Source organism: Onychomys torridus, chromosome 7 (genome assembly GCF_903995425.1).
Source record: "Onychomys torridus chromosome 7, mOncTor1.1, whole genome shotgun sequence".
In the NCBI taxonomy this organism is placed as follows: Eukaryota; Metazoa; Chordata; class Mammalia; order Rodentia; family Cricetidae; genus Onychomys; species Onychomys torridus.
Genome location: NC_050449.1, coordinates 67,033,763 through 67,056,575, shown reverse-complemented (window position 1 = coordinate 67,056,575; position 22,813 = coordinate 67,033,763). Strand labels below are relative to the sequence as shown.

At 40.4% G+C, this 22,813-nt stretch overlaps 1 protein-coding gene across 5 annotated transcripts in view; it reads left to right on the top strand.

Moving 5' to 3' along the window:
• Unc13c (unc-13 homolog C) overlaps nt 1–22,813 on the top strand; it is a 427,893-nt gene that overhangs the window by 381,760 nt on the left and 23,320 nt on the right. For all 5 annotated transcript variants that reach the window (XM_036192012.1, XM_036192007.1, XM_036192008.1 and 2 more), the window contains 2 exons: nt 3,442–3,522; nt 13,106–13,253. In XM_036192012.1, the coding sequence (XP_036047905.1) occupies nt 3,442–3,522; nt 13,106–13,253 (229 nt within the window). The remainder of the gene's footprint in view (nt 1–3,441; nt 3,523–13,105; nt 13,254–22,813) is intronic.

The window sequence follows — 22,813 nt, the reverse complement described above, 5'->3', positions numbered from 1 at the left end:
ACCTGTAACTCCAGGTCTGGGGAATATGATGTCCTCTTCTGGCCCCTAAAAGCACTGCATATATGTAGTACACAGACATACATACATATAAAGTAAAAATAAATAACTTTTTAAATTATAATTTTGGAAGCAAGTAAGAGGAATTATTTGCTTTACTACATTGAACATGCTTTGAATAAAGGCAAAATGTAATTCTGCATAGAGCCAGCAAAACCTGTAAAAGTCTTGAAGTCAAGAAACACAATAAAAAAAGAATGAAATTCATCAAAAAAGACCTTAAACTCTCAAATATGTTCACCTCTCCATTACAAGTGAGAATATATTTACAAAATATTCTTGCCCTTAATTATCACTTGGAATTCATAAGCTTTTGAATATCTGTAGGATACAAACATCTCTACAGTTCAAGATGAGCTCCAGAAATGGAAAGTGGGTTTAATTTTTTTCTAAACTATGTCCCATAAGCTAAACACTTAGCTTCCCAGTTTATAAATGTACTATTTTTAAAACTCAGAAAACTTTAACACTTGATCCTTAGAATTGTGGTGAGCACCTCCCACATTGCCTCCAGCTCGTAGCTCAGAGATAAGCATCATGGGTATTGTTTTTATATCACAACGCCAAGAAAAGATAATCAGCTTGCGTAATTATTAACTGGTATAAAGCACATGCTTATAATTTCAGTATCCTGATGTTATCATCTACATTACATCTTAAAAAGACATAAACAACACTTAAAATTACTTCCCACAAGAGCTCTGTGCTGTGAATGGTTAGGACAGAATATGTAAAGTAGATGCCAATGCTAAGCTGTTGTTTGGAATATTGGTTTTCTCTCCTTTATCACTTTTATTTAGCACACTGGGATTTCTGGACACTACCTTGAAAAATAGATTAATAGGAAGCTAAAGTTTCTCATATAAAACCATGAAGATGAAACAGTTTAAATCTCATTACAAAAGAAATTTCCCTAACCATGTGTTGTCCAGCTTCTATGTATTTTGAACACACTCTGTTACCCAAGTTTCTGTTTTCCAAGTAGAATGTTATATTAGCTCTGTTTGCTTCAAGTGATAGAAAGACCATGTAGTATAAACAGAGAGTGAAGTTGTTATGTGAGATCTGATGGACCAAGATGAATCTGGTTCCCATGACTACTTGATCAGTGATTCTAACCATGTCCCACAACCTTGTAACTCACCATCTCTCAGCTCTACACTTCTCTAATTGATGGGTCACCTGAGCAAAACTTCTTTTTGATAATTAGATACCTATCTTTGCTCTAATATCCTTTGAACTTCAGATCTCGTAAAAATGAAACAAAATCAACAACATTTAAAAAAAAAAAAAAAAAAAAAACCCACCTTCCCAACTCTGTGTTGGGAATCCCAGTTAAAGTCTACTGATGTATGACTTCACTGGTTCTGAGGAAATGTCTTCCCTAGTATTTTTGGCTTGAGAAATGGTATGGGTAAGTTAGCTCAACTCATATACCAGACCCTAAGCTGGAAATGCAGTGGACCTGTCTAAACCTTATCTACTTTGTTTAAAATGTGGATTGCATCCCCAGAGAGGCTGTGTGTCTTCTGGATGGGAAGATAGAGTGCATAGAATAGATAACAAACCCTTTGTTGGCCCCCAATCATTTGCATTTTGGTGAATACTCTTAATTAATTACCAAAGAAGATAAGAATTATTACATCAACATTGAGGTAACATGAAGAACTATAACAATGAGTGGAACTCGGTCCCATGTCTTACTGCTCTGTTACTGGCCTTTCTATAGCTCGTCTACAGTCTTTTGCAAAACAACAAAACTACAGCTAACAGGAAGAACTTCACACATAACAAAGCTAATCACTCCAATATTTACTAGGGTATCATTTCCTTCAAAAAATAATTTAAGCTACTTATATTTTTAAGATGTTAGTTTAAAAGTAAATCCAACTGGAATGATACTAGCAGAAAAAACCATACTGTTGGATAATTTCAGAATTCCATTGAGAAATAGATGTAGATGGGTAACTATTTCATTTAAAAGAACCCAAAGTCAAGAAAAATGGAACCAGGAAATAATTGTTTTCCTATATTTGCTGATTTTCTGTATTAGTTCCCAGTACAATTTTTCTTGATTTCTTTTCTAATCTATATGATTTAAAATTAAACTACTAGGTATTTATTGAATAACTGACACATGCTTTTGTTACTTTATCCTCTCAGACTTTTATGTATTTGTTATGTTAGGTTGGCATTGCTACTTAATAGGATCAGATTTACTTGACATAACAATAAAATCAAATGTCTCCCAATCTTTTTAAACTACTAATACAAATCAAAAACTTAATAAGATATGCCTGAAATTGTAGGTTAATCTCAAACCTCTTACTTGGGTAGTCAGAGACACCTTTATTTAAATGAGCTATTTCTGGCAATACTTACAGCTTTGTAGAAACAACATATTTTATTTGTTAGTATCTAACATATTATTATTAACATATTGGCAAACACATGCATTGATAAGTATACTGAGCAGTGCTAAATAGAATGCCACAGTCCTAGAAGATCGTATCAATGCATGGCAGCAGGACTCTTTAAATTTTTCTCTTAGAAATTCTTGGAGTTATTATTTTCTCTAACTTCCTACCATAATTTTTACAAATAATCTTTGAATAATGTCTTGAGACATATCACAGCAAACAATTAGGAAAATCTAGTTAGAACCTTAAAATCAGCCTAAAGTATTAAAATGACTATAAAATATTAAAATGGCTCTACTGCCCAATTTGATTTATTCTTTGAGGCTCTTCCCAGTAAGGGACAACCATCAGGAGGATGGGGAAAGAGAATGAACTGGATGTTAGACTTAGAGCACACTGTATCCATGATGACTGGGGAGCTGAACTTGGCCTCCTTAATCCCCTCGCTGTCCTGAGTTTTTCAAAGGGATAGAACACAAATCAAGGAATTAATGTGAAAAGCCTTCAGGGCACAGTTTTCAGGTTACTTTATCTCATTATTTAACATTAACTTAGAATGTAAATAATGGTACACCTCTGCCAGAGTTCCATTTTTAATCAGGCAGCTTAGCTTTCCTTTGATAAATGGATATTTATAAAAATGTGACAAAATGGCCAAGGTTTATTTCTTATTTTTTGTATGTATGAATGTTTTCCCTTTATGTATATAAGAGTACCATGTGCATACAATGCTTTCAGAGGTACAAGGTCCCCTGGAACTGGAATTAGATGGTTGTGAGCTGCCATGTAGGTGCCAGGAACAGAACCCAGGTCCTCTGCAAGTGCATTAGACACTGAGCTACCTCTCCAGCCCCCGGAGAAGCTATTTTAAATGTTTGTATGTGGGAAGTGTACAGGTTTTGTTTGAAGGAGACCAGATAAATACATCTGTCACCTTCTAAGCAATTTTCCACCTATCCTCCAGGAGCACATGATTCGAGAAGATGCCAAGGGGCTGACACCAAGACAATGTGCAATAATGGAAGTGGTCTTGGCCACCATCAAGGTAGGATATAGTATCCATGGATAGTCACTCAGGGCACCTCCATCTCTCCACAGTAAGATCGCTACTGTGCAACTGTCCCAGCTGTGATCAGGAGCTAGCCAATTGGATGCATTCCAGGCATGACTAGCTCCAGCTCATTCATCTCCCTTCCTTCATCCATAACACACTTTCATTTTATATTTCTTGCTCTGTGTCTCTCTAGAAAATGTGAATGAAACTTATATCATCACATATGTTCTCAGAGAAAAATATGTACCCACACCCCTGCCAATAGAGTTAAACAGATGGTTCAGGAGAATTTTAGATTAGCATACTTTGTACTTAGGATTTCTATGGTTGTAGAAATCATTTTTAAAAACCAACCTTCTACTCTGTCTTAGTAATACAATAAATTTTCATTTTGTATTCCACTGAAAACCCAGAAGTCTTGTACTCCAAGCATTATTCCCACATAGCAAACAACTGACAAGAAGTATTATAGCGAGAGTTAAATGTATATGGATCTCAATGTGTTTTCTTTCCAAATAACTTGTGTGTGTATGAATGTGTGTGTGAATGTGTTGTGCTGTATGTGGGGGGGGGGTCTGGTTATGTAGGTATGTGTTGTGTATGTGTGTTGTATGTAAGAGAGAGTCGGGGGTGTATGAAAGAGAGACTACACATGTGTGGTTTAGGTGTACGTGTAAAAAAGAGTGTGGTGTGTGTGTTGTATTTATTAAAGGGTTAGAAAAGTAAATTTACTTCCTAAACTATGTCTACTGATTCCACTCCTCATTGAAAAAAGCATTGATCATATAGCATATCTGGTACAGTGAAGAGCTCTTGGCTCCTTTGATCACCCCACCTCACTGTCCTGGGGATCACCTTCCCTTCACCTGGTGTTATAACATGATGTGGAAGCGTGACAACAGAAAAAAATTCAAAACTGATTTTTTTCTGCAAGTTTTCAAAAATTTGAACAAGAATTGACTGATGTGTGGAGTCATGGGAGTACTCTTGGCTATATACAAGAAATTAGTACTAGAAAGAAGTAAACATGATAGAATGTATTCTGAAAAGAAAAGAAAATTGTAGGATTTGAGTTCAGCCCCCTCCTGGATTTTGCTAGAAATCGTACTTTTGGGTGAGAAAAATGGAATGTGTCTTGTAGAAATAGTGAGTGTCGATCAATGTATTGATCAATCTGACTCCTGCCTCTAACCATCATCTTCTAATTATCCTGGCTGGGACCACATGCCCACCACCTGTAGACTGAATTCTCCCCCAAACTGTAAGACAACCTCAGTCCTCAGATGAATCCTTTCTATCTACATCTCCATGCCTCAACTATCCTAGCACCTGTGATCAGTGTAAATCTTGAATTCAGTCTTAGCCACATGGCACTTGTGGGTTCTTTGGGAACAAACCTCCTACCTGTTGCCCATGACCCTGTTAGCTGTTTCCAAATCATCATCGCTCTTCAGAACTGGAGTCTGACTCTGGTCCTCTAGAGCCTGTGACTCCCACTTCCACTCATCCCTAATTTCTGTGATGCCAATTCTTTCTCTAGGAATCACCCTGTTAGGACCACTGTGCCTGCTAGGAGATTCTCCTGACCTAGTAATCTACCTATCTGCCTAAGTTTTTACCTGAATTCTATTGTTTTTCCCAAGCTGTAACTCCAAGCACTAATGCTTCCATGATTGTGTAGATCCCAGTCAGAGAACACTACAAGACAACTGAGCCGCAGGAGAAGGTGTTCTTAAACAAAGCAGCAGGTGCCACTGGGCTGACTCCTAAAGGCTGCCACAGGGATGACCCTTCATCCTTCTTTAGGTCAATTAAGTCCAATAAGCAGAGGATGGGAAAAGAATGTTGAAGATAATGCTGTGGAGTTTGTAGAAGACAGACCCAACTGGTGTGGGCATTTGCCAAGTCTTTTGTGTGTGTGTGCTTTGCCTCATCTGATTCTCATAAATGTCCTGCATGTAGACTGAACAAATTTCTATTCCCTTTTTCCCCTGTCCTAGGTAACACTATTATTTGTATTCAAGATCCACCAAGATAGCTAAGGATGGGTTTTGAATGACATTGCACACCTCTGAAATTCCATCCATTACTCTTCTCCCTTATCCAATTTCAGTAACAACTTCTCAGCATCTTCTTTTTATCATTGCACAGTTTTCGGACATTACATAGTTCGTGCATTGTTTAAAATTCAGCTGCTTATGGGAAGAATAAAATAACCTACCTTGTCTGCAGCATTGGAATTCAAAAGTCATTACCTGAGAACTCACTGTATATAGAAAGGATAGTGAATATGAAGAAGTAAGTGGAGACCAAGGGTCTTTGCATTAGGAACAAAAATATCAATAATCAAGAAACAGAAGTGCTTGGTCCAAGTCCAGAGAGACACAGAAAGGGTAGGGAATGAGTTCTCTCTAGATGTCTATGATAACGCTCTCACAGGAGAGATGCTGGAGGATTTAGGAACTGAAGAGAGTAAACTGAGAGAAGTAATGTCTCAGGTCTGAGAGAAAAGGTGTAAGTGGTGATAGAGGCTGTGTCGCCCACCTGAATCCCTCGGGCAGTCGGGATGAAGGAGAGACCACAGTTGGCCAAGTGTCACGAAGCAAGAAAGGGACTCTAGATTGAGACTAGGATGCCCAGGTTTAAACACTGAAGTCAAGAATCTCAACTTCAATTTGTCGGGAAAAGGGAAACTCTAAAAGACAGGGAGGTCAGCAATTCTGATCTGATGCATACAAGAGGAATCAGGATGTGTAGAAACTATCCTTAGACTATCAAGTGGTGTCTTTAAAAGACCTCTATGGATTAAAGGGAGGCAAAGCTCATATATAAGTCTGCATAGTGAGTTATCTATGTGAGTTTGCCAAATGTATATTCCAGTTTTAAATCAAAACTGTGATGATGAGGATTTGCAACCAAAATAGTACATGGAACTAAAAAGGGAACTCTCCTTGCAGACTTGTTAACACACACACACACACACACACACACACACACACACACACACACACACACATTCGCATGTTCCAGTACCTGAGGAAAAACAGACTGTGAGTGATCAACAGTGAAGAGTCAGAAGGGGTCACAGGATTTTTATCAGGATTATGAAAATGGTTTGCTCAGCATTCAGACAATATTTTTCCTGATTTTATATTTGGCAGTATGATTTTCTTCCCACAAATCATAGCCAGGTCTGGAGTGCTTTGCTTTCTGCAGTTTCTGAAAACAGGGATGGGGTGGGGGGTGTCCAGCTATGTTTAAGATAAAGCTTCTAGTCAGATAGCATAGATACGCCCACCTGGCATTAGTGAAGCCGCAGTTTTAAGTAGTCTGAGATGAAAGACTTTGTTGGAGGATGACTTAGGAAGGTGCATACAAATAAAATTCTTGGAGTCATGAAGGAAACCCTGTCACTGGCAAGTATCCCATCAGGATAGTAGGTGACTCACGTGTAATGGTCCCACCCACCCACTGCTGCCTGGAGGGTCAGTAAGAGACTAAGTGGGTGCTCACTAAAAGGCTCACGGCACATACTCTTCATACATGTTAACTCATATCTCCTGAGGAGTGAAAGTTCACTTTTTTAATCATGAATGCCAGGGGTCCCACACATTCTACAGTGTTCCCATCCTTTCCCAGTAAAGCTCCTATCAAGTCTGATTCTTTTCCCAGGCAGTGGTTCAGGGTCCTAGCGTCCAGGCCACTGGCCTTCTGATTTCCTAGTCATCACAGCACATTGTCCCTATAAGAGCACAAACCAGTGGAGTCCATTAACTCCTCCCAGAAATGCCCCTTTGGGAAGCACTCCTGTTCCTTCCCTGAGGGAATGTCTGGTCTAGATTAAAAGACAAGAGAGGTATATTGAAAACTAAATGTGGGTGGGTGTTAACTTACAACAGTGTAAGAGGTGGGGCAGGTGGTTCAATTACCAATTGAAGAGCAAGGCAAAGAGTGGTGAGGGACCTGAGGAAATAGCTCTGTGGTTAGGAGCACCTCTCTCTTCAAGAGGCTCTGAGTTTGGATCCCAGCACCCACATTGGTTGCTTATGAACATCTATAACTCCATTTTGAAGGGCTCCAGTGCCCCTTCATGTATACACAGGCAGACACACTCGCTCATAAGTAAAATAAAATCTTCTTTGAAAGAGAAAGATAGAAGTCAAGATTTATAAGAAAGAATCTCAACCAGGAGAGGCCAGAAGTTTTGGGAGAGCTGCCACGATCTGGAAGGCTGTATGGGAGGTCAGAGGGTTGATTGGGCGTTTTATGTCAGGGAAACTCGCAGCATAAACATATATCGGAAGAAAGGATATGCCATAGGAAGGGCATAAGGCAGGAGTCTGGGGCCCAGGGTAGATCACTTGGAGGCCGATGCTGGACTTTGCTGGGAGTTGGCATATTGATGCAGTGTAAAGTGGGATTGGGTAACATTACATGTCTGGGTCGAGAGTCAAGTCATTGTGTGTTTTTGGCATATTTATAAAAGAGGGGTCATTGATGACCTGAAAATATGACTTCCTGAAAGTATCATTTCAGCATAGCATCTTATAGAAATGTACAAAATAGATTGCAAAGTTCAAGATCAAGTCAGAGACCAGTTTCAGCTAGTCATAGATTAGGGCCGTCCTGAAGAGGGTTATACAGCGACAAAACATGAAAGACCAATGTGGGTGACAAGATAAAGGGAGAGGCACCACGACTTGCAATGAGCCTGGGGACAAGAGGGAGAAGCATCCTAGGCTAGCCCAGAGGTTTATGAATAGAGGTCTAGCCATGATCTTTCTGCCATTTCATTTGGTAAATGCAGACTTATCCTTCCAGAGTCTCACGACTTTGCTGACACCATCGTCATCCATCTGATAACCTTGAGCTTTGTCTCAACTTTAAGGACATACTTAACAAGTATGCTTTCTTCCTGTGTTATCCAAAGTACATGGTAGAGCATCAGCCATCACAGGGCCAGGCATAGGAAGCATGGAACCTAGCTGGCATCCATAGCTCTTATAAACAGCCAACTTTCCCATAGTGCCCCAACAGAGAATTTGAATTTTTTGTTTAATAACTTGCCTTGACTTCTTTTAATCATCTTTCCCAATTTGTTCCAGTGCGAATAGAGGATCTTAAGAGGCCAAGTTGTATGAGGGGTGGGGGTGGGGTCTTTGGTTATGTGGCTGGTCAGACAGGAGGAGGCAACCGACCCTCTGTCTTTGGTTTGTAATCAACAGAAAAGAATCTACTTCTACATGCATGGGGGGGAACCTCCAGAAAGCTTCAAAACCTCGTATTTTCGAATTTTCCTCCAGCATGTAATTCCCCTGTGGTGTGCAATTTCCTTCTGGCATGGAATTCACCGTAATGAAAGGAGAACTGAACTGTGCTGAGCTGTGGACGCTGGCATTTGTTTAAGACTTAAGGCTTTCACTCTCTCACAGATGTTCTTTGAGCCTCAGCCAAATGCACATCCCACTCTCTTGTTCCTTCAGGGCTGGCAAAGGGTCCAGACTATGCGAAATCTCTTGAGTGTCAAGGTCCATGATGTAACCGTGGCCTCTTCCTCTTGATTTCTTTCCCTTGGTTCTGCCACCCAGCTCTAACTAGGAGTGAAAGGCTTGTATAAAAGTGTGTCTCAGGAGTCTGTACTTCTGGAAGCACAGACAGCGTTTTCTTCGCTGGCTCTGAAGCCAGTGGCTATGTTGTTTGTCTCTCTGGCTGTTTCTGTTCCCTGCACCTCATGGCTTGTGTTCTCCCTGACAGCATTACCATCTATCCAAGACTCCAGTCTGGCAGCATCCCCTACTACAAAGTGCTCTCTGAAAACAAAGCCATCATTTTTGCCCCATTCAATCTCCTCTCCAAATGCCCTGCCTGCCTGGCCCTTAATAGAATTCTTAACAAGACTAGCCAAAAGGAAGAAGTCAGTTGAGCATCACTGAAAACCCCAGGAAGACTCTGGCTATCCTTAGGAACAAGCCCAGAGCTTATTTCTATTTTTTTTCTTGATTAGCACTCCCAATCCCTCTAGTTCTACAGAATAATGCCTTATCAGAAAAACATGTCTTCCCATAGACTTATTATAAAGGGTTCAAGGATGAACACATGTCTGATATCTTCATACTTTAATTCTTATTCCCTTCCTCCATGGACACTTCTAGGCATTTAAAAATCTCTCAATCATGTCAAGTATGGTCATGTTGCTCTTTCCCAGATTTCCAAAATCCTATTCCTTGGGACATTTGCATCCTCAGAACTGTTCCCAAAGATATGCAACATAGATGGTTTATGGGAACCAGGACTATTATTAATAGAGGGTTAAATAGATGTCTTTACCAAGTCCCAAGCCCTTGACTATGTCAATAAGCTTTCTGCCTCTCTGAGTCTGTGGTCTCTCTTTGCTTTTCTAGGACTTTCTCTGCCTCAAGGCGATGTGTTTATTCTAAGGAGTATGATTTAGAATTGAAAATAGGGGAAAAATGGCAGACATTATTTATAATGTAAGGGGGAAGCATAGTGTAAGAACCATCAGGTCTCCCAGTTCCTGTTAGACAATGTGAAACTCCCAGGGTTCCTGGTGGAGATGTAGTATGATTGTCCACTGTCTAGCTCATGGCTGTGGATTATCTAGTGGCTGCTGAAGTTAAAAAAAAATAGCACTACAGGCCTGGGGTTGTGGTTCAGTTGATAGAGTGCTTACTTAGCACACAGGAGGTCCTGGGTTCTACCTCCAGCAAAGCATAAACAAGTAGCACACTTATAATCCAAGTACTCTGGAGGTGGAAGCAGGAGGATGAGAAGTTCAAAGTCATCCTCAGCCACATGTTGAGTTCAAGCACATCCTGAACTACGTGAGACTTAGTCTCAAACATAAAAACTAGCAGTCCTAAGGAATAGATATATCATTCCTTTAGAATTTCCTCAGAAGCTTTTATTGACCTCCTCCACAGTAGAGTCATTTGCTCCCCTCTGTTGGGTATATTATCAAATAACTTTTTTGAAGATCCAAGACAATTTTAGAGATGAAGATAAAGAAAAGGAAGACACAAAGCTTTGCCATTTGAGTTAACTTGGCATAAAGGTCAGCCACAAGGCAGACAGGTAGCCACACAGTAGGGAGGAGAACTTCAAAGAAAGAGTAATAAAAGTCCAAAATACCAGAGAAAGTGTACTTAAGCTCTGGCCAGCATCCAAAAGAGAGATACAGAAGGTAAGAAGAAGGAAAGTTAAGGATTTCTGGATTAGGATTCAGAAAGACAGATCCAACAAAACCTAATAGCAACTCTCTATCAACTTTATAGAGAGCAGGGATTCTAGTAAAGAAAAATGCTTCTCTCAGTAAAGAGATAATTATTCCTCCTACCTCTTCAGCATAACTTAGAGAAAACTAGCCTTCCTATGGCATGGTCCATAGACCAAGCACAACTTGATTGACTCTTAAGAGGGGAAACAAGCCATTGTATCCACCCAGAAGTAGGGTCCATTATTTTGACCAGAAGGAAAAGGATGTCTCTTAATGGGCCTTCAAGTCTACTCAAACAATTTTTACAGCTATAACATACTGTTGGTGACTTGTTTTACATTCTGGTTATATTTCCTCATTAAATTAATAATCTGTTTCAGAGAAAACATAGTACCCATGCTGTGTTATATTCTTGGAACATAACATAAAGTCTAGTTTATGGTAGAAATTTAGTGAATTTTTCCTAAGAGAGGGAGGAAAAAATAGGCAAGAATACAGATTGTACCACTGAGGTTATCCAGACCCATGGCCCTTGCTTCCCAAGTAATACACTAGGAGCTGTGGTTGACCTCATAAAAGCAGTCACCCATGTGACTACTTAACAGAGTAGTTTCTGGAAGACAACATAGTGGTACCATTATAAAAAAACATGTCCAAAATGTCTTTTAACTCATTATCTAGTGTACAAACCAGCACAGTGTTGCAATTCCTTCCTGGTAAGATTCCAAGAATGAAATGCATAGAAGCAGGAGGAAAGTCAAACTAATAAATCAAAAAGGTTTGGGTACAGAACGGTGACCGCCTGTATTTAGATAGAAGTAATTAGTTTGCTCTTACATATGTAGAAGTATTCATAGTATTAGTCATTTTCTATAATCATATATTTAAGAATAGATCAAAGACAACAGAAAAGGAATATGACCTGATGGATATTGCAGACAGAATGTCCAACAAATCTTTTTTTTTTTACCCAATTTTCCTGAGACATGGTAAAATATCATTTTATTATCTTTGGTGACCCTTCCTTTTATTATAGTCTTCTAGAAGTTGTGCACAGATTTGAGCAGACTGGAGCTCATGTGAGAAACACTGACTAGAGAATGTCTGCCTCTCCAGAGTTCTCTCTTGTTCTTGGCTCCAGCCATCTCTTCAAATGGCCCTCTGCTTCATCATAGAAACAGACCCCCAGAGGGCTCTGCCCCAAGGTGATACAGAGGCAAAACCAAGCTGAACCTTCATCCCCTGGTATTTCCATTTAATAGTTTTTATCCTCAAATGTCCTGTCATGTTGAAGAAACTATCATATAGTTTTTACCCATCAATATTCAAATTAATTTCAGGCTTCTAGTCTTCAACAAATACTATCCATATACAAAGTGTTTCAACATTTTATAAGATCAAAGTATACAACAGGGGCTAGAAAGATATCTCAGTGGTTAAGAACCCATCCTCAAATATTCTGTTAACATTGGGGAACATTATATATACTGAAAATGTTGACAATTACAGATACCAGGGGACCATAGTCACCAAAGAGGGCTTAGGTTCCAAATCTAGCATTGTCAGTATAGGAAGGGAGTGAAAGAGAATCATTCACCTCAACTTAATGGAATATTATAAATATCTTGTACCAATACATAATGTCTATAGTTCTAACACCTACTTCTAGACTTTCCAACTTTTAGAAAGATGCCTGTGCATACCACAGCACAATATGAAGAATGCTAACATCCTTCATTGTCAACAGTAATGGTCAATGAGTAGATAGCTACTTTATTGTGTGTAAAAACTGAGACATTTTGAATTTTCTGGGTGGCAAGAGCATAGAAAAATAAGTTAGATGTTGTAAGTTTCCAGGGAGCCCTGTGCTACATCAAGTTGGCTCATACCTGCACAGTAGCATTATTAAAGAGTGAACAGGGTAGGGTGGTGGATGACTGGTCTAGAATTTGAAAGAAGTATCTATAAAATATGTAACAGGGTCTACCTTCATTATGAAGTGTTAGTGACTTTCATTATCCTTTGGAAACAGAAATGAATAATCAAGTTGATCATGCTCACTGAAGCAAGGATTCTAACCACTGTCCCTTCAAGATTCCATTTATATAACTGACATTTTGAATAAAAAGAAAACAGCTTAGGCCTCTATAGATCTGTCTTGAACCTAAGTTAGCTCATGATAACTTAGCATCGGACAAATGGTACACTCTTTCTATGTACTTACCTGACAATTTAGCTAATGGAATTATTTTAAACTCCACTATTAGAGTAATAAATTCCTTCCCCCAGTGTTTACTCCTAAGTTCTTTGCTCATATAACTTTCCTTTTCTCCTTTTTAGCAATATTTCCATGCTGGAGGAAATGGTCTGAAGAAGAATTTTCTGGAGAAAAGCCCAGACCTTCATTCCCTGAGATATGCTCTGAGCCTCTACACACAAACTACTGATGCTTTGATCAAGAAGTTCATAGAGACCCAAAGCTCACAGAGTAAGTAGCTCTTAACCTTAGAGCAGGGTACACTGCTCATCAGATTAAAACTCAACTTCACAGTTACCAGAAATAGCATTCAGAACATGAAGCACGGTTAAAAATAGAGGGTTTGCGTTAGCAGAGAATACCATAGCTTTCAGCATTCTTTACAAATGAAAAGAACAGGAAGTCAATGGCTTAGGCAAAAGGAGATATTTTCCCAATTGTGATGTTTAGTCTCTATATTCACCCCTAGAGTTTCATGAGAACAAGGCTCAGGTTCCCCTCAGAGGCAGGTGGCTGATGGCATTTCCCATTCTAGTTCCCTGTCTCCTTCTTCCACCTTCTCCCTCCCTCACCGAGTGTTTCACGGGATGCCTTGCCAGGTACCATGTGCAGTGTGGTAGCGTGTGACCCCAAGTAGACTCCTTCCCACTCTTGAATGTTTGTCTCAGGTTCTGTTCGCAGGAGAACTCAAACTCAAGGTAATTTGCTTCAAAGGGGGGACGCCAGATCCCATTTTTTGATTCCATATCTAGATTCTGTACTTTCAGCTCCTGCACACTTGCCCCCTTGATGGAAACTGACAACTACATCATTCTATAGAGATCTGTCCCACTGTGGTGTCTTTTATCTTGTGATATCTTAACCTGGAAGCAATTAACAAAATTCAACCTTTTTCTTTTCCTTTTTGTGATTTATTTCTCAGCATTTTCTCTCCTATCTTTCTGTCTCAGTTAGATAAATTGTAATATTATATTGAAGGAAAGTGCCAATTACTTTTAATTTAGTAATTCTTTGGGCTGTGTTCAAGTTGGAAGACATGTGTCCTTTAAAAAGATGATTTGAATTAATTTTTTCATAAATTGGTTTATCTCGCTCACTTTTCCCTTTGTTCTTTTTTTTTCTTGCCCTTTCTCTCCTTCTCCTCTGTTCTGTATATGGAACACATTTTAAGAATCATTGGTAGCAAAAAAGGAAAAAGCAAGAAAAGAGAAATACTGATTCTTTTTCTTTATGTCTCATTAGAAGTTTATGAGCCAGAGTTCAAATGAAATCTACCCTTCTAGAAGATTTTCTTCTCTTTCTGTCTCAACCAAATGCTAGAAAATAAATCCTAAATCCAAAACAGATATAGGATTCCTAAGATCTTATGTGAAACTGAGCTCAGTTGATGAGCATTTACTATCCCAACAGTGCACTGCACTGCCTAGGCACCACCTTACTCTGTATTCATAGGACAAATATTTACTGAGCATCACTTCCAACCTAGTCCATAAAGTGAGCAGCATCCTGCAGGGACTGTGATGTCATGTATCATTTGATCTAGAACAGTGGTTTTGTGTGCAGAGGAGAGTGTCCCAGAGAATAGGCAGTGTCTGGAAAACTTTGGTTGTCCATCTGAGATTAGGGACTGTTTCCAGCATCTACTATTCAGAGCTCTTGAATGCTGTAGATGACATCAAACATAAGTATGTCGCTGTACTAGCAGTTTTCTTGCTGTGATCAAATACCTGACAAATCACTTAAGGGGGGAAGAACAATCATTCACAATTTGAAAATGCATAACCCATGATGATGGGAAGGCAGTGCAGCAGGAGCATGAGGCAGCTAGTCATGCTCCATTCCTGGTTAGGCAGCACAGAGCAGACAGACAGTGGATCAGGGCTATGGGCCCTCAGAGACACCTCCAGTGACTCACTTTTACTATTCAGAACCCACCTTGAGCTCTCCTTTAGCTGGGGACAAGTATTAAAACATATGAGCCTATGGGGCCACAGCATGGATGCTGGAAGCCCTGTTTAGTAGGAAAAGGAGAAAGATAAGTCAGTTGGGTTCTGAGGAAATAAAGGAGGTGTTTTGAATGCAGATCTGACAAGCAGGCAAACATTTATTTGCACTTGAAGTTTTAAAATCCCCACACAATGACCACATTGAAGGTAATTCTTTTAATTTGGCTTTCTAGGCATAATGCAAAGAGCCTTGTGTTTCTCTACGGAATTAAAATGCATAAATACTGCATCAGGTTTGCAGTGAAATTAGTAGGAATCATTTTGATCTTTGTATCAATTTTGATATTTTCTTCATCCAGGAGTTGACTTGGTGGTTTAAGTTGGGTAGTTGGCTTAGGGAGAAAAAAAAAAATTTTCTGTCACTCCTTCTCCTTGGAATGCATGGCTTACAGTTTTAGAAGCTGGTCCAAAATGCATTTTTTGCATCTTGATTACAATATTTGTCAAGAAGAAAGTGCTTTTCCTAACAGCTATTTCATTAAACCAGGAGCTCTTTGAATATTTCATGGTGCCACAGATGGTAAAAAATGTATAAGTCTTGAACATATTAAGTGGGGTTTATTCAATGGGTAACACAGTCTGGAAGGAGGCATGGGATGATTCATTGCTGAGCTTTCCTGAGCTGCATTCTGTTTCCTTATCTGAGATTTTTATTATGGCACAAAGAACGTGGATCACAAAAGCTTTTCCCAGAAAGGGAATATTTTATGTCTAAGTTACAGTTGTCTCATAAAGGAAAATAATCTCTTCCAGTTAATGACTCTGTGAATTAAAATCTATGAGAGGAAGTGCTTTTATTCAAAGAACCTTTTTTTGTCTCTTTTGAATAAAATCTTTGAGTTTCTGCTTATTAAAATGTCTGAAAACATAGATAATTTCCAACATTTTACCAATTTATATTCAGCAGAAGTGGAGTCTAGTGTATTTTAATTTGAAACAGAAAGTAGATGGCTTTAGACTCACATCTTGGATTCCATGAGTTGACTGCCATATAATCATTATATTGCTCTGTGGTTGCATAGAGTCTGGTCAATTATAGTTACATCATTGTTGTAATCTAGTGTAAATTGTTTTATTTGTGACAACATATGACAACAAATATGGAAAGTTTAAAAGACAAATTAGTTACCTAAGCACATTCTTATTATTAGCAGTAAAAGTTGGAAGCCTCTCAAATAGAGTCTTCTGGAATCATTTTACCTAGAAGAATCATTCATTATCTTTAGTTGTTTTCCTCAAGTTATAAAAGATGTGCCCAGGGCAATAAAGAAGCCATCATTAGATGTGGTTCATTGTGAAATGGATTTTTTGGTTTTGTTGTTTTGTTTCTTACCAGAGATATAGGAAGAACTTAACATTAAAAATATTTTATTCACAGAACAAAAATAGCTAGCATTTAAACACAGAAATGAGCTTTGAAGGGCCACAGTGAATCTTCATCTGATGGTCAGCCCTGGGACAATGCTGGGAATGTCTTCAGTGTGTGCGGAAGTACCACTAATGTGCACAACCATTTGTACCTTCATGATGGTTTTTTAAAGTAGTTTCTTGTCTTTAGCTGATAAGCCCTGAGAAATAACCAGAGATCTGACTCTTTCCAATAGATCTATCGTGTCCTGTCTGCAGACCACTTAAGTGGCTCAACCTGTCTCTAGGGGCACAAGCAAAGAAGTGAGGAGAATGTGTGAAGCTTGTCTTCTTGAATGTCACAATACGATGACATTCCCTTCACAAAACCCAAGGGGATGAAGAGCTAAACACAGACAGCTTTAATAGGGAGTATGCTGGGACAAACTCTCAGCAGGATAACACCTTTCTGAGAGAAGCAATGGCATGCTAGGTAAGGTTAGAGGGAGCCTGGGCACATATCTCTTACCACCCAGCAAGCAACTGTGATGTTCTTCCTCAAGTTCTGCAGAGCCAATATCACCTCATACCTTCCAGGTGAAGATCAGAGTCACATATGGATTCAGAAACATGGTCAAGTTCTGAGCTGTGTAGATCGATAGCAGAAGTGATGCCCTTCATTACCACCACACATGGCTGTGTTAGGGCATCCCATGATCTTCCACCTCACATTAAATAGCTGTCATTACTATATCTTCTGCCCTATTATGCATTTTAAAAAACATTTTATTACACCTAAGTTGGGGGAGGGTACATCTGTCCCCATCATATGGACAGCTTGGGGGACTTGGTTCTCTTCTTCTACCATGTGGGTCCTGGGGACAACTCAGGCTGTTGGCCTTGGTGGCAAGTGCCTTTACCCTCTGAGCCATCTCACCAGCACTGGTGCACATTTTAATATAAATAAAATCTCCTTCTTGCTCAAGAAACAAACTCTACATTAATAATTTTGCTTTCCTAACCCTTCCAAACTTGTTAACTTGGCCATTTGTTTTCCAGAGTCCTCTGGAAGGTTTCTACATGGTAAACACCATGACCAAAAGCAACTTATGGGGAAAAGGGTTTGTTTGGTTTGTACTTTCACACCATAGTCCATCACTGGAGGAAGGCAGAGCAAGAACTCCAGGCAGGAACCTGGAGGCAAAGACTATGGAGGAACACTGCTTATTGTTTTGGCTCCTCAGGGCTTATTGAATCTGCTTTCTTCTATATCCCAAGACCACCACCAGCCCAGCAGTGGTACCACCCACAGTGAGCAGGGCCCTCCCACATCAATCATTAACTTCACTACAGGCCAATCTTATGGAAGCATTTTCTCAGTTAAGATTACCTCTTCCCAAATCCATCTAGGTTGGTGTCAAGTTGACAAAAGCGAACTGTCCCACTCTGATTCCATCTGCTAGGCATACTCAGGAACCAGGAGCATATTCACACCATGGGAACCACAGCTGAATGTAAGGAAAGGTTCCCTGTTGTTAGGAAACCCGTTTGTATGTAGCCTGATTTCCTCCTTCTGGCATTTGTTCTTATGAGGGAGATTGCTTGTTGGTCTCCCTTCCTACCTTACCTTTTCACCTTATCCTCTCCACACAGGTATTCTTTTTTTTTTTTTTTTTTTTTTTTTTTATAATTCTGTCTTCTCACAGCGAATTCTGTTCATTCGTTCTTGAAATCTAAATACTTGATACAATCTTGGTCAGCTATAATACTTGGCCAGCTATAAATCACCAAATCTTAGGACAAATGAGGGTTCTTTAAGCATAAATATTTTAAATTATGTGATGTAATGGGGTCCTAATATGTGAATTTATGCAGTTATAAGCTATATAGCAGCCCTCCTGTTTGAGTTGATCTGATCACAATCTTCATCGAAGGCTGCTGTCCATGGTCTTATGCTAGAAAACCATGGAAGGCTGAGAGAGACAGACAGGGGGGGGGGGCAGTGTTTAGAAGGGGCAAAGCTTGGAATTTTATGACTGATCCTATTTATTATCATACAAGAGAGGAGATAGTGAGTGCCACTGGAAAGGTAGATGAAGTTAGATAAAATTAGATTATTGATTTTTATCAAACTCTTAAAACCGTGTATTATTCAATCTGTCACATAAAACTCAAAAGCAACGAGGAAAAAAATGATGTGCTACTGGTCTAGTTCAGGCTCTAGCAGGAGACGAACGTGTGCTCTTATTTCAGACCTTTTTGAGAGCTCAGTCCACCACTGTGCAGGGTGGTTTCCTTTGCCCCTCTTGGTCCCCGCCCCTTCCCGTGAAGCCGGGCTCTGCGTGCTACACTATGGATGTGCCTGTGTGTTTGCCATGGAGGGAGGGATAGAGGAGGAAAGGAATCTAGAGTAACAGCACATAGTGCCTTAAAATTTGGGTGTTTCATGCTAAATAGTACTTGACTTTGTACTTTATACAGCCAGTGTTGCTTATCCATCCTTGGATGGACAGAGAGGTTGTTTCTGTTTTCTGGCTGTGAGCAGCCTCTCAGAAGCTCATGAGGAGGAAGATCAAGTCCAACCTAGAGTCTGCACACCCATCCAGGTGTAGTCCCAGGGCTGTGGTGCCCTCAGACTTCAGGCCTCTCAGTGTGACCTTCTAAGAACTCCAACCTTCTAGATTCCATAGCCAAGCTTTCCAGAACAGGGCATCTTTCACTGGCCCCATCCAGACCATGATCACCAACAGTTACCTTCTAAGCCATGCTAAGATGGCTCTCTAATTCTCTTTTCAATTAATATGAAGATGGATTTTTATGAGTTTGCTGGTTTGTTTGTTTAATTGGTGGCAATTCTCATTTGAGTCATCAAAGATTAACACCTTGGCAGGTCAGGCTTGAGAGCGACTCTCCTTAGAGGAAGAGAAACCACTGGATTTTGACAAGTGAGTTATCCAGGGTAAGCCAAGAGCTTCACGCAGGAATGGTTTTGCTGTGGGCAGGACATCATGACTCCAGGTCATTTTCTCACAGGCAGCCCCCCTGCCCAGCATTTCATCTGGTGTGGGGATTTGAAATCAGGTTGAAACATCTGGGAAGCTTCAGTGAACTATTTTGAAGTTTGAGAACTCCAACAGTGTGGAACGAGCAGTATGCTGCAGACACTCAGGACATTAGCTTTCCTGATACACTGGCTCACCACCACACCCATCCTCCTGCCTCGTCAGAGTGGAGTTTAAGTCTGTGTTTCACCACAAATACCTGAAAGATTGATTTTTTTGTAACACTACCCGCCTACATTAATTCTGTTTCTTTGATTTATCCCCTCAACCCCCCAGTACAAGGCAGATCTCATCACCCAGTTGTTTGACTGGCGTTGGAACTCCTGACTTCTTGACTTCCAGTTTTCTCTACCTCTCAGATGGAAGATTGCTCTAAATAAATTATGTAAATGAACCCTGTACTTTTTTCGGAGCAAACAAAAACATCTGGCATTGGGATTACATCCAATTACTATCACCCTCACTCGAATTTGACTATAGTTTGTGAGCATCTTCAAGTAGTTTTTTTTTGTTGTTTGTTTTTTTGTTTTGTTTTGTTTTGTTTTGTTTCCCTCAATCAAACCTCGGAAAAACTCTGTAAAGTCAGACAGAGATCTTTGAACCCTGGTGTCACACTCCACGTTGCTGCCAGGAGCCCTTTTGAAATAGTCACTGTGCCAAAGAGAAATGGATGTCATTGACAATATGAGCACAACTCTAATGGGAAAGTAGACAGACAATGCCATATGCACGCAGATATGTTAGAGACGCTTGCAGAGAATCTAAGTGGGAGCTGAGGAGGGCTTCAGTGCTGGTACTCGAGGAGCAAAGATAAAGGAAGATTTGAGATGGGAGCCCTTCAGCAAACGCATGGCAAGTGTTATTAAAGTCATAAAGATTATAGATTTATTTCCAAAAATTCTAAAATAAACGTCAATTACGTGATAAATTATGATAGATTATTCTCTACCTCTTTATGACTTTATGCATCTACAAATTATCCCACAATGTTCAGGCATTTTCTTTTTGAACCATAATTTTCATTTAAGAAAGAAATACAGTGAACACGCTTTGCTCTGCAAAGTAAATTCTGGCTTAATCGATTGCTTGCCGAGGTGTAATTAATTCAAAGTGATAGGTTTTTGAAGTCTCTGGGGACCCTGGGTTTTCATCTGCAAGCTGACATAAACATCAGGGTTCAATTTTCTTGTTTTGTTCAGAGGGTCTCAGAAATGCCCTGTGGATAGGAAACTTGCTGGAGCAAGGATCTAACACACAATACCTCCACACATACAGCCACTAACCGTGCAGTTGATAACTTACAGAATTAATTCAAGGAAGAAATTTACCAGTCATTATATCGTGCTTTGATTAATATTAAGAAGATCATGGGGCTGGGAGGTAGCTTAGTTGGCAGCGAGCTTGCATAGCATGTGTGAAGCTCCAGGCTCCCCTTCTGCAGCGCTGATAAATCAGACAAGGTGGTACAAGCCTCCAATCCTGTCATTTTGGAGGGGAGGGCAGGAGAATCAGAAGTTCAAGGTCATCTTTGGCTACATGGCAAGTTTGAGGTTTCCCTGTGATACAAAAGGCCTTGTCAAAAAAGGGAGACATGGGGGCGGGGCACAGGGAAAGTGAAGAAATAGGAGGGGGGGAAAGGGAGGAGGAGAGAGGAAGGGAGAAGTGGAAGAAAGGGAGAAGGAATCTGAATTTTTAAAGCAACATTGTGTAGTACTTTCCAAGGGTAAAACTCTACTTCTGTTTTAGGTCTGAGTAGAAAAGAACACAGAGGTTATATTCAGAGAAAGGAGATATTATTATAGGCAGGAGAGTCAGAAGGCTTCAGGAAAGAGGCATGTGGTCCAGAGGAAAAAGCAGGGCCCACAACACACAGCAAGCTGCTAACCCTCAAAGAGAAGTGGGTGGGGACAGGGAGAGGAGAGGGAAGAGAGAGAGGAGCTAGGAGAGAAGAGAGGAGGAGGAGGAGAGAGTGGGGGGGGGGAGAGAGGCCTTCTCAGAGCTGTCCTGAGCTTCCTCGGGCTCAGGGAGCCACAGAAAAGTACCATAAGCTGGTAACTGAAACACAGATCTGGAGATCAGGTGCTCTGTAGTAGAGGTGGTTGTCCTCCTGTCTTACATACAGCCTCATCTCCACTGGGCCAACTTCTAAGTGACTGTGTCCACTGGGCAGATGGGAGATGGGAAGCAGGTGGATCTCTGTGAGTTCCAGGCCAGCCCAGTCTCAACAGTGAGTTCCAGACACAGAGAGACAGCCAGAGCTTCATAGTGAGACCCTGTCTCAAGGAAGGAAGGAAGGGAGGAGAGAGGAAGGCGGGAGGCAGGGAAGGAGGGAGAGAGGGAGGGAAGGAAAGAAGGAGGGAGGAGGGATGGAGGACAGAAGGAATCTAGAGTAACCGTATATTAGTGCCTTAAAATTTGGGTGTTTCATGCTAAATAGTACTTGACTTTGTACTTTATACAGCCAGTGTTGCTTATCCATCCTTGGATGGACAGAGAGATTGTTTCTGTTTTCTGGCTACTGTGAAGAATTCAGTAATGAGCTTGGAAGTCCTGATACCTCCTAGGCATACTGACTTCATTCCCTTTGAATGCATACATCTCAGTAGCTGAATTGCTGGATCATATGGCAGTTGTAGTTGTAATTTTTCCAAGCAGTTTCCTAAATGGCTACTCTACACAGCATCACCACTAACAAGATGCAAATCTCCCTGTTTCTCCTCACCAACATTTGATAGCTGGGGCTGGAAGGCAGGTCACTTCAACTGCGATTTGCATTTCCCAGGTGGTAATTGTTAGAGAATGTAGATCCCTGCACCTATGGGCTGTTGGGGATATTTTCCTTTAAGAAATATCTATTTAGATGCATTGTTCCCTTTTAATGGGGTCATGTAAGGTTTTGCTACTGAGGCTATACAGTCTTCTATATGTTCTAGACGTCAACCCCATGTCAGATACATACTTTGCAAACATTTTCTCCCAACCCCTAGACCAGTGGGTTCTCATTTATTTATCTCTAGGCTTGCAATCCTGCTTCATTTGGGCTCTATGTTTTGTTTCGTGTTTTTCCATGAACCATGCTTTTTTGTTTACTCTAGTTTTCTAATATATTTGAAGCCAGGTAGTCTGATGACTCTAGTTCTGGAGTTTACTTACATTTGACCATGTGAGAGGAGTACGGGAGGCAGGGGATGTTCATGCCACATTTTATATACGAGGTCAGAGGACAACCTCGGGTGGATGTGGACCTCGCTTGACATAGTGTCTCTAGCTCACGGCTGCACAAGTCAGACTAACCAGGCCAAGAGCCACCGATGGTTACTCCATCTCACTCCCCCATCTCCCTGTTGGAGCACTGGGTTTACAGATGTGTGCTAGA